Source organism: Rhinichthys klamathensis, unplaced genomic scaffold (genome assembly GCF_029890125.1).
Source record: "Rhinichthys klamathensis goyatoka isolate OS25496 unplaced genomic scaffold, OSU_Roscu_1.1 h1tg000181l_1, whole genome shotgun sequence".
NCBI lineage: Eukaryota > Metazoa > Chordata > Actinopteri > Cypriniformes > Leuciscidae > Rhinichthys > Rhinichthys klamathensis.
Window position 1 is genome coordinate 620026 of NW_026606709.1, and position 11649 is coordinate 631674.

The 11649-nt window shown below is 39.4% G+C and overlaps 2 protein-coding genes across 4 annotated transcripts; one reads left to right on the plus strand and one right to left on the minus strand.

Annotated features, from left to right (window-relative positions):
* The first annotated feature begins 1642 nt into the window (after positions 1 to 1642).
* Positions 1643 to 8852, plus strand: has3 (hyaluronan synthase 3). Of its 2 annotated transcripts, XM_056261182.1 has the most exons (5): positions 2483 to 2569; positions 3891 to 4365; positions 5891 to 6520; positions 7040 to 7141; positions 7254 to 8852. In XM_056261182.1, the coding sequence occupies exons 2-5, from the start codon at positions 4357 to 4359 to the stop codon at positions 8181 to 8183; spliced, it is 1671 nt and encodes a 556-aa protein (XP_056117157.1). In that variant the 5' UTR covers positions 2483 to 2569; positions 3891 to 4356; the 3' UTR covers positions 8184 to 8852. The 2 variants fall into 2 exon arrangements, with proteins under 2 accessions (XP_056117158.1, XP_056117157.1); XM_056261183.1 differs by lacking the exon at positions 3891 to 4365 and having other exon boundaries at positions 1643 to 2569.
* Positions 8853 to 10519: 1667 nt separating this feature from the next.
* Positions 10520 to 11629, minus strand: chtf8 (CTF8, chromosome transmission fidelity factor 8 homolog (S. cerevisiae)). 2 transcript variants are annotated; one of them, XM_056261205.1, is made up of 4 exons: positions 11587 to 11611; positions 11423 to 11509; positions 11224 to 11341; positions 10520 to 10923 (listed from the first exon to the last, which is right to left on the minus strand). In XM_056261205.1, the coding sequence occupies exons 2-4, from the start codon at positions 11443 to 11445 to the stop codon at positions 10690 to 10692; spliced, it is 375 nt and encodes a 124-aa protein (XP_056117180.1). In that variant the 5' UTR covers positions 11446 to 11509; positions 11587 to 11611; the 3' UTR covers positions 10520 to 10689. The 2 variants fall into 2 exon arrangements, with proteins under 2 accessions (XP_056117180.1, XP_056117179.1); XM_056261204.1 differs by having other exon boundaries at positions 10521 to 10923; positions 11601 to 11629.
* Positions 11630 to 11649: the final 20 nt, after the last annotated feature.

The following is an 11649-nucleotide window of genomic DNA, read 5'->3' on the forward strand; positions in this document are numbered from 1 at the left end:
TAAAAGAAGATATTTGAGAAATGTCTCTGTGTTTTTTTTTTGTTTTTTTAAATACAATGGAAGTCAATAGTCACCAAAACTGTTTGGTTACCAACATTCTTCAAAATATCTTCTGTTATTTCTACACAGATTTGGAAGGGATGGGATGGGGTGAGAAAATGTTGACACAATTTTCATTTTTGGGTGAATGGCCCTTTTGAGTATTTCTGAGAAATGCAGGAAAAATGTAGGGCATGAATTGTGGGCATTTAATGGAGCCAGACTGAATGGAAGTTTGCTAAAGCAATAACTAAATTTTACCCAAATACCCTTTCCCGTGGATTCACAGACAAGGCTTAAGCCTAGTCCCAGACTAAAATGCATGTTTGAGCCGTTTGAACTGAAAGCAACTTGTACTGACATCTTAAAATATGTCAGTGCCATTATTCTGTCTCAAAATGCACACCAGTAATGTTTTTTTTTTCTAAGGCATGTTTACAAAAGCTACTTGAATGTCGTAATTGAACTAAAACCTAATCCTGTCTTAATCTAAGCCCTGTCTGTGAAACCGGGCCTTTGATTAAAATGAAATTAAAGGTTTTACTTTGGAATAACATACACAGATGAAATATTCACAATAAGAATGTTCATTTAGAAAATAAGTAAATATGAACTATTTAAATTTCATATTGACCACATTTACATGTCAACAATACATTTACTGTGTTCAGAAACTTTGAGAAAAAAGAGAAACCAGGATAAATATAATTTTTAAACATTTGAAAAACAAAAAAATTAGAGAGAGTTTGTTAAACTTTGTGCTGTTTTTTTTTTTTTTTTGTTTACTGTTTAGCACCAACAACTTTTTAACATTTTAGTGTGTATTATTTTGTGATCCTTGCATCAAAACCTCAATGGTGATTCACACTTAAAAATCAGTTCATTCACTGTTTTTATTGATCACAAAAGTGAAAAAGACAAACATTTAAGCTCTCAGTCGTCCTTCAGTGTGTTTTAGTAAACTACTTTGTTTAATTCCATTATTTTGTGATAATAAGACTTTCAATAAATTTAAGGTCTGGACTCAGAGGTTCCAATTCATGTGTGAAAATGATTCCTCATGCTCCTCCTAACCATTCTTTCACATTTTGAGCCTGATGAATCTTGACATTGTCATCCTGGAATATGTCCATGATGTGTCTTGACTCTTGTTGCCATACATATAACATGCTAGAAACACAACGACTGCAACAATGATCCAATCATAAAATCTTAAGCATTTAAATCCAAACAGCAACTTTCTTTGTTTTTGGGGTGCTTATATAGTCTTAAAGGCACAATAGCAAACATAAACAGCCTGTTTAATAGAGAGAGTGAATGGATTTTGATATCCATGTTTTGACAAGTCCTAATATTGTTCATTGCACATGTATTTAAACCCACTTTCATGCAGTGTTGGCTAAAACAACTGCCGTGTGGTGGCCTGCTGCCCAGTTGGAAGTCATAAACTTTGTCTCAGTGTTTCTGCAAAGGAACCTCACAAGTCTCTTGAGGTGTCTCTGATAATTGCTTCTCTGGTTAAGATCCAAGGACGTTCCCACAGCAAGGGGTAAACCAGTGACGCCACGATCTAGTGGAGAGTCACACTTTTACCTTCCTTCCCCGCAAACCCCATAATAACCTTCTCACGACTGCTATTCAGCCATGAAAGAGCCATTACGCTAATTACTCTTCCTGCCGTGCAGCAGACTCGGGAAGAGAAAGGGCGTGAGCGTGTTTTACCTGGCTGGTGACTTTCGGAGGGGTCGTTCCCGAAAACAGAGCAAGTTTTCATTGGGTGGCCGGAAGAAGACACAACTGAGATAGGAATGTTTGGAGATGCCGTGGATATTGATTATCTCCGAGCCTGCTGCAGTCTATCTTTCTCTTCCTTCTCTCGCAGATCTCTTCATCAGCCGGTGTTGGACCTGCAGGCTGCCAGCAGGAGGGGTGCAGGGAGGGGTGATAGATAAATAAATAACCCAATAAAGGATGCATTGAGAGGGTGTGTGTGTAGCCAAGAGAAGAGTGTGCCTGCTCAAACAGTCCAGAGTCTTGTTGAAGGCTGGCTGCACTGCAGAGCAGGGGGGGAAAGCACAGAGAAGGGACCTTGAAGGATTTTCGGCTGCACTGCAGAACGATGCCACTGCAGTAAAGCACTGAAACAGAGGCATGAGGTCCACCGGCGGACCCCCGTCCTGCTCGCGCCAGGTGAGAAGTTAGTTCAGAGCTGATATCAGAGGTCTTCATGCCTCGGGACTCTCCGGGAGGAGAGTGAGGGAGAGAGACAAAAAGAAAGGGAGGGAAGCAGAGGAGGAGGAGTAGGGTGATGGTGCTGTATTTTTGGATAAGGGATCTCCTGAATTAAGTGTGGCTGGAATAAAGATGTAGTGTGAGCAGGAGGCTGAACAAGGACGGTGCTGTGCTCCACTGTGGTGGAGAGGAGCGGAGCAGACGCCTGGCAGACACACACTCGCACACACACCGACTCCACCAGAGGAGAGAGAGAGAGAGAGAGAGAGACCACCGTCACAGCTGCGGGGCTGGGAAGGTAAGAGACATATCATTCAACTTAAGTTTTCTTTTGTGTTTGTGTTTATTGTAGGAGTGGATGAAATATGAAAGCATGCTGCACAAGAGCTCTGTCGAATGTTCATTGTGTGGTTGTGTGTGTGTATAATTCACAAAATTGAGAGAGAGTCAAAGCATGTAAATTTAGGTTGGGTAGGTGTGTTTTTTGCACAAATAGGCTACTGTAAGCTTGTGCTTAATACTAAGCAACTTCAAATAAATGGTTATGTGTAGAGTTTGAGAGAATCTGTGAAATTATGAGATTTTTTAAGATCCTCATATGTGTTTTTTTAGTAATTACAATATTAGTCCTAGTGGACTAAGATTGGCCCTCGGTTTCTTGGCACCCTTGCTAGTGCCCTGAGGCTGAGTAACTAAGTCGGCAGCAGGACGGAATAAAACAGGAAAGCTTCAGAATGGCTCGATTAAGGAAAATGACGTCTGTTTAGCTTTCCATTTCATCATACTTTGACAACACAAGGGTCTAGTGAGAGTTTCAAAAGTGTTTGAACTATTTGCTAGAGACCAAAATAGGATTCACCCCAACGCAGGCTCTATAGAACTGGAAGAACTTGACAAAAGATTTGTTAAATATTACATGCAAGTTCAGTGTGTGTTTTTTTTCTTCTATAAATCTAATGCGTTTTATTATAATCCTAGTGACTTTACTATTGTTAATTCAGGTCTATATAAATGAATGTGAGCATTTAATTAAAAAAAAAAAAAAGAAATACCTGATTTTTGGAAATGCCTTTTGGAAATTGGATGAGAGGATGAATTCTCAGTAGGTGCCCCCTAGTGTTTTTTCATTTACAAATTCACAAAAAAAAAAAAAACAGATACAATTTCTTAAACATCAATAATGTTTGAGATTTTATTGTTGAATATTTTATTAGATTGTAAAAAAATATATATATTTTGCAATATTGTTTCCAAGAATATTAGCATTTTATTTTATTATATTCTATTCTCAATGAAGTTACACTACCTAGACATTTTTGACTTTCACAAAGAATTGAATTTTTGATGTATTTTCGAAAAACAAAAACAAAAAGCATCACGTCATTTGCTCATTAACAATGCAAAGAAATTGAGTCTATAACAAACCAGGACTTTAAGTTGAATAGCTGTGACACCAATCACATCATGACTGTGGAGATTGTGGATTATACAATTTAAAAGTGATTTATATCTGAGTCTCGATTGATCATTACTTCAGTTGATCATTATAATTATAATGCATATTAGTATAGTGTACTGGTACAATAATTTACCCAAACACATCATGCTCTGCCTTCCAGCCATTCATCTCACATCCTCTCACCTGCTGCCCTCCCTCATCGGTCCTGGTGATTCCCAGCCCCCCTTCATTCCTCTCCCACTTCCTCCCTTTGTCAGTGTCCTGTCTTGCATCCAACGTCCTCATTCAATCTGGTTCACACCTGAGAATACACGGGGGCAAGAGGCTTTAGCCGGTTACCCCCCTACCAACCCGCAATTCACCTGTGACTTCATACAGATCTCTTGGATCCTGTCCACTTCTGTTCCATCTGTGACCACCTGCTTCTGTCTAGGCTGAGAATGCATGATTACCCATGATCATCCCTACCATCACTCACAAGAGAAACAGACCTGAGAACGACATCCTGCATCCTCTCTGTTAATCACTGGGAAGAGTATGGAATAGAATTATTAAAAGCAAACTAAGGATCTGAGATTATCGAGCTCTCATGGATTGATCTCCACCCGGGCTGTGAATATCCCATCATGACAACAGTGAGTAACCAGAACCTCTGACCTCTTTATTTGGTGGAAAGTTGAACTTCCGTCATTAGGTTTGATACTGACATCCAGGGGTTGCGTAGAATGCAATGCAGCATGCAGATATTAACATTGTGATGTTTTATTGTCCTAAATGGTTAATTTAAAGGTTAAATGTGTTATAGATCACCTTGTGTGATGACTTAGTCTCCACTATTCTTAGATGTGCATCTTGAGTTGACTTAATCTTACCTTAATCAAAGGCTGCCATGTGAACACCTTTCATCACACATATGGTAGTGGGTTTGTTTGCTGTGTTTGGGGACTGAGTGACGGTTGGTGTCTTGTTGAGTATGACATGGGGCCCTTCTTCATACCCGTCCCTTTGAGCTAACAAGCCTCCGGAGGAAGATTCCCTCTAATTATGGTCAAACATAACACTCAGTATGTGCCTGCTGTCTCTATCTTACCCTCAGGGGTCTATGTTGTCTTTGTTCACATCACAAGAAGGTGTGTAGGATAGCGCAAGAAAGGGAGAAACCCATTATATAGTTCATAAACAATATTTAGGTTTTATGGCAGTTCTCACTTCAGATACATTGCTTATTTCATGTAACGTGAAACCAAAATTGCTAATATGAAAGGAACAGTTATGTATTTCTTGGAATTAAATGATGTAAAACGGTTAAGTACTGGTCTGGTGCAGCTGTAAATAACTGTGGGAACAGTTAGTTACTGTGATAGAAAAATCAACAACCACTTCAGTGGAAGTCAGCGTTATTTCTGCCACTCTTCTCCATTGCGTTGGCTGTTATGATATAAGGGCACTGAGTGAAGCAGCTCTTTCTTTCATGAGAGGGGGAGCAGGAGGCAAGTGAATGAATGAAAGGGGGGGATTGTTCCTTAGTCTGGTACCACTGATTACCTGCCAAACTCGGCCTAGCCTTTAATTAAAGTCATTAACCTGAGAGAATGAGAAAAAAGTGAGAAAGACAAAGAGAGAGTGACTGAGAGAGAGTTTCACATGAGGTTGATACTGTTCTAAAATTGTCACAATGTCAGTTGTTGCCATGTGTTTGGAATAAATTCAAAATTGTTGACCCTTCTGTTCATGTGGTAATCTCACAAAGCCTTTAAAGATTTTTTTTTGCACTTTTCTGTTTTTTTTTCTAATTTATTTTATTTCTATTTTTTTCTGTTATGTTATTTCTTGTTATTTCCTTCTCTTTTTTTCTTTTGATTTTGGGGTGAATTATTACCAGTTCATGTATTCCTGAGATACACTTTAATTGGAGTTAAAATCAAATTTGATAATAATATATAAAATTGATATTTTATATTTGATAAAATATATTTATATTTTGAAAAAGCACAAATCCAAAAATAATTTGTGCTTTTTCAAAATGATTCCACAATAGAGAAATAGCTACTGGTGCGAGGGGAGAAAAGAGGAAATGGTCAGGTAAGGAGGGAGAAGAAGAAGAGGTAATGATGTTTCTCTCTACCCTTAGTGATAATATCCCTTTTTCTCCCTCTTCAGATGCCCTCTCGATTTGGCACTGCGGTGCGGATCTTCATCACCACCCTATTCGCAGCAGTGGTGCTTTTTGCTATCCTACTAGCCTATGTGACAGGCTACCAGTTCATCCACACCGAGCAGCACCACCTGTCTTTTGGCCTGTACGGTGCCTTTCTGTCCCTCCACCTCCTCCTGCAGAGCCTCTTCGCCTATCTGGAGCACCGACAGATGCGTGGCCCCTCCAGACCTCAGCACCTGCGTCACACCGTGGCCCTCTGCATCGCAGCCTATCAGGAAGATCCGGACTACCTTCGCAAGTGTCTGCGGAGCATTCGCCGCATTTCTTTTCCCGGGCTTAAAGTGGTGCTGGTGGTGGATGGGAATCGGCAGGAGGATTCCTACATGATGGACATCTTCCAGGAGGTGATGGGGGGAGTGGAGCAGACGGGCTGTGTGGTGTGGAAGGGGAATTACCACAGCGACGGGGATGGGGGAGGAGGGAAAGGCTCATTGCATGCCGAGGAAGCTGCACATGTGGCCAGGGTGGTGCGGAGCTGCCATTACTCCTGCATCATGCAGGAGTGGGGCGGCAAGAGAGAGGTGATGTATACAGCCTTCAAAGCACTGGGAGATACTGTGGATTACATACAAGTAAGTCTAGACACCATTTACAACCTAAAAATGCAATAAAATGGAAAAAGTACTGGCTTTTATAGGAGTAAACAGCATTTATTCCAGACTTGCTTACTTGTTGCTCTTGGATGGCCAAATTACTATTTTGAAAAACATTGGATTTCATATTATTGAGCCTACAATATACTGTCACTCTTCATAGTCTGCCATAACCCCAGAGTTCCCTCAATGTCACTGTAATATGAATCCATGCAGCATTGAGGTCAAAGGTCAGTCGTATTACTTACCTTCCCCTGTAGTCCTGAGCACACCTGTGCGCTGTCATCAACTTTTCATTGTTTCAGCATATGATTGATATCTTCAGAAACCAAGATGACCTTGAAACATCTGTGAGCCAATGTCTATGGTTGCAACAGTCCTTGAATTGTTCACACAGTCATTGTCAACATCAGCCTCAATAACTGAAAAGAGTAAATAGTTGCATGAGTTAAAGTCGCGAGGAGCGTTCTAAGTCGTATACATCTTTTGGTTTTGCAGGTATGTGATTCTGACACTGTACTTGATCCAGCATGCACCATTGAGATGCTGAAGGTTCTAGAGGAGGATCCAGAAGTGGGTGGGGTGGGAGGAGATGTCCAGGTGAGAAATGTGCCTATTTTAGTTTTAAATATGCAGAGAGACATTTTAAGTTTTCCAGTACCTTTCTTCTTTAAAGATTACCCACGGAGAGTTCTTTCAATGTCTTTTTCAGATTCTGAACAAGTACGACTCCTGGATCTCCTTTCTGAGCAGTGTCCGGTATTGGATGGCGTTCAACATAGAGCGGGCCTGCCAGTCTTACTTTGGATGTGTGCAGTGCATCAGTGGACCTCTGGGAATGTACCGCAACTCTCTCCTCCAACAGTTCCTGGAGCCCTGGTACCACCAGACCTTCCTAGGAAGCAAGTGCAGCTTCGGTGATGACCGGCACCTCACCAACCGCGTCCTCAGCTTCGGCTACAAAACCAAGTTCACGGCACGCTCACAATGCCAGACCGAGACCCCCACGCAATACCTGCGCTGGCTCAACCAGCAGACCCGCTGGAGCAAGTCTTACTTTCGAGAGTGGCTCTACAATGCGCTTTGGTTCCACAAGCACAGCCTCTGGATGACATATGAATCTGTGGTCACTGGGTTCTTCCCCTTCTTTCTGGTGGCTACAGTCATCCATCTGTTCTACCGAGGTCGGTTGTGGAACATCTTGCTTTTCTTGCTGACGGTCCAGCTGGTGGGCATGGTGAAAGCCACCTATGCCTGCTTCCTGCGGGGCAGCCTTGTCATGATCTTCATGTCATTGTACTCACTACTCTACATGTCAAGCTTGCTGCCTGCCAAGATCTTTGCCCTGTTGACTATTAACAAAGCAGGTTGGGGCACATCAGGCAGGAAAAAGATAGTGGTAAACCTTATTGGAGCTGTGCCTGTGACCATGTGGGCGGCCATACTGCTCGGTGGCGTGGTTTATACCATTTACTGCGAGGTGCAAGAACCCTTCAGTGAAACTGAGAAGGCTCTTCTTATTGCGGGCACCATCCTCTATGCCTGTTACTGGCTCATACTTCTGGTGCTCTACCTGGCCATAGTGGCCAAGCGCTGTAACAAAAGAGAGGAACAGTACCACCTATCCTATGCCGAAGCATAGTCTTTCTAAAAGATCAATACACGCTGTCAGGGCTCATTTGAAATGGACCTGTCTTTACCTGGTGCTGCAATCCTGGATATAGTTGGATCATGTGCAGGTCCAAGACTGTTGGTTGTTAGTTATTTTAACTATGCTAGCTACGGCTATATGAGAGCTTTTGGACAAAATCAAGAGCTTTTGAGAAAGCTATGATTTACATGAGTTAATATCAGGAATTGTCCTTCTCGTGATTATAAAGCAGACATTGAGGAGGTGCCAGCCAAGGCGGGCACAAAAAGTAGAGCCAAATGTTAATGTAAGAGTGATAAGTTAATGTAGTTAAGCTGACATATGAAGTTAAAGGGTTATATTGGTGCTTGAACTTATAATTATACAGAATGTGTTCTGTCAAGGTTAGAGAGGTGTGTGCCAAAACTTAAAGAAACCTGCATAAGACACTAACCTGGTTTTACTTGCCAAATCCAGTCAGTATTTTAATGTCTTTAATCTGACAATCCAGCATAATTCTATATTTCATCATTAGAAATTGTGGTGCTTCTGATACTTTTGTGGTGTAACATGATAGAACATTGAAGAAAGAGCAAACAGCATTTAAATGAGAGATTTATGATACTCCACAATGATTTACTACACTGTAGGCTACATGTTTACAGTTCGAGATTTTTAAAGTTACATCCAGTGCTAGTGAATAAATAGTGTCAGGCAACCAAAACCAAAATAGTGTCAGGCAACCTTTCTCTGTTCTGTTGCCGCATGTTTGGTTAGAAAAATTAGCAAAGTTTTACCTGGATTCCTATTTTTACCCTATTCTCCTTTTTACCTAAGAAAAACTTGGCAGAAGTATATAATAAAAAATGTAATATTTTATTTTTATTATAGATGGAACAAGAGTCATATTGACATATCAATATGTCAATATTTTTTATACCCCCCAAAAAAACAAAAACGATTATTTATGAAGTATTGGAATCTGGTGACCCTGACAAAAAACCTTTTCTGTAATTTATAAACTTATGGTTCCTATTAGTTTAAATAAAATGGTCGGTTAGCAAAATAAATAAACATAAATCACATGAACTGAAGTAGCTTATTTATGGTATGCATATGTGTGTTTTTAAAGATTACCTTATATGGAGCTAAGGTATACAGTGAATTTTCATTCCAGCTTTTTTCCCAGCCTCAGCCATCCTAATGCAACAATTAGCAGATTTAGCAGTTCTCCATGAATGCTAACGCTAACTTTTTCTGCTCCCTTCCCCCCCAAAACACACATTAAACTCTGGCAGAGATATAAACACTGAGGCTAGTGTTCAAATGTGTGCATGGACAAGTTTAGAGAGGAGCTTTAAGTTTATAAAATATTTACCCACTTGACTTGTGCACTACATGTGCGATAACTGTGTCTTAACAGTAAACTGCTGTGGACTGCAGCATCCTATAAGGCTGCAACATTACGATGATGACTCTGATAACACAATGCAATTATGAAACTTATCATTTGTTTACAATCAAACTTGCATTCTCATTGTTCACATTTGTGTGTTTTAAGATTTTATGCTGTTCATTTGTAGACCGGGTGCCAAACTTTTGATATGCTCCGTCTTCAGGAACAGAAATCCCTCTGATTGAGGGGCTTAAAAATGTATGTGAAAAAAAAGAAAAGAAATTACAAATTGGGTTTAAGCAATATTCAGTGAAAAAAGTTCTTGCTCTGCTGTCTGCCAGACACAGTACGTTTATTTTTAGATGGTGAAGCTTAACTAGTGAAAACTAGGATTATATCAGTCATTTCAAGTATATTGTAAAGTAATATATATTTTTGTAAATGAAAATTCAAAGATATTTTAAACATGCAAGAATTATTTCTCACACATATCAGTGTATCTGCATTTTCCTAGGAAACTTAAAATGTTATTTTAATAACACTGTACAGATTAGGGATTTATAAATTACAGTATTCATAATCCATAATGGTAGAGGTTACGTGTTTTTAACCAAAATGCAGTTGTTTTACAGATTGCCACTGGCAGCTTTTGTCTCCTACTCAGAATGAAATCATGTGTTGATGAAACAGCACCATTTAGTATGAGTGTCACAGCTAACCTGTACTTCTACAGTGGACCTGCATGGTCTTTTAACCTCACATGAATTTTACATATTTGTTTTATGTATTATGTACATTGTCCTGCTCCTGTATGTAAAAAGGGATTCTTTAAATTTCGACATTTCCCTCATAATTATTTTTGCAAAACTTGTAACTGATGTTTTGATACAATAAACTTCAATTCAAAAGTGAGCATTTTTTTCAAATTGAGACCTATTACTTGCCTTTCATACTTACAACATTTATATTTGTTCATCATTATTGTCAATAAACACACAAAAATACAACAATGTATGTAAACAATAAATGCACTAAAATACTAATCCACTATTCCAAACAACATATGGTTACAAATCTAGAATATTGTGCTGATCAGTTAAGTCTCTGATATCTGGACATAAGTTATACTTTCTTCGGCACATTAGTGATAATAGGTTTAGGTCGAGTTTTAAAGATAAGCTTCTTTTTGATGAGGGCGGAGACGGTGTAAGATGTTGGTTTCTCTTGGTTGGTTTCCATAGTTTCTTCTGTATTCCGAGGAAGTCCAGAGTGTTTCATCAGAACAGCAAAGGGCTTCTCCAGTTTGACCTGTTTTCCATAGAGGATGTGATGTCCGACTATAAGGACTGGTAATCCCTTGAAGAGTGGACAAATCAAGAATTTACCATAGGTAAAAAGTAGTTTTATAATTTTGTATGTATAATATATATATATATATATATATATATACACACACACATATATAATTGGGCACATTTCCGACCAAAATCAAAAGAAAAAAATAATATAGATACATACTTATATTATACGTATGTATGCATATATATATATACACATACATATAAAAATATGTTTGTATCTATATTCTTCTTTTTTTCCCTTTTTTTTTCTTTTCTTTTTGTCTGAAATGTGCCCAGTTTTTAGAGAAAGACAAACCTCTTTAGTGTAGTGCAGGTCCCCCATCAGATTTCCTGCTAGTCCCGTATTTTGTCTGGACATCATTTCTCCTTGCAGCTCCACCAGCAGCCATTCGGCTGGACCTTCGGCAGCATTACTGCAGAACACATCGAAAAGCATTTTCAACGAGCACTTTTAGATCATTCATGATCTGTAAAAACTTGTATTTCACACCAACCTTGAAATGACTATTTGAACCATTCTGTATCTGATTCCTCAGAATTCACAAATCACACAATTCTTCCTGTTTTGTAGACCTTCTCATCTGAAACGTTGTCAGAACAAGTCAAATATTACATCCACAAACTAGTCTACATGAATGTACAAATATATACTACATACGTAAGTACACTCACTTGTCAGGTCCGTAGTTGTCCACTGACACAGAAGTTTCCCGCCAGTTGG

Excerpts from the sequence above, each read along its gene's own strand:
- chtf8 (XM_056261205.1), bottom strand. The coding sequence starts at position 11,445 with ATGGTTCAAATAGTCATTTCAAG. Across the intron at positions 11,342-11,422 it reads GTTCAAATAGTCATTTCAAG|TAATGCTGCCGAAGGTCCAG; the intron begins GTTGGTGTGAAA and ends TGTGTTCTGCAG. Across the intron at positions 10,924-11,223 it reads ACCTGCACTACACTAAAGAG|GGATTACCAGTCCTTATAGT; the intron begins GTTTGTCTTTCT and ends CCACTCTTCAAG.
- has3 (XM_056261182.1), top strand. Across the intron at positions 6,521-7,039 it reads ATACTGTGGATTACATACAA|GTATGTGATTCTGACACTGT; the intron begins GTAAGTCTAGAC and ends TTGGTTTTGCAG. Across the intron at positions 7,142-7,253 it reads GGGTGGGAGGAGATGTCCAG|ATTCTGAACAAGTACGACTC; the intron begins GTGAGAAATGTG and ends TGTCTTTTTCAG.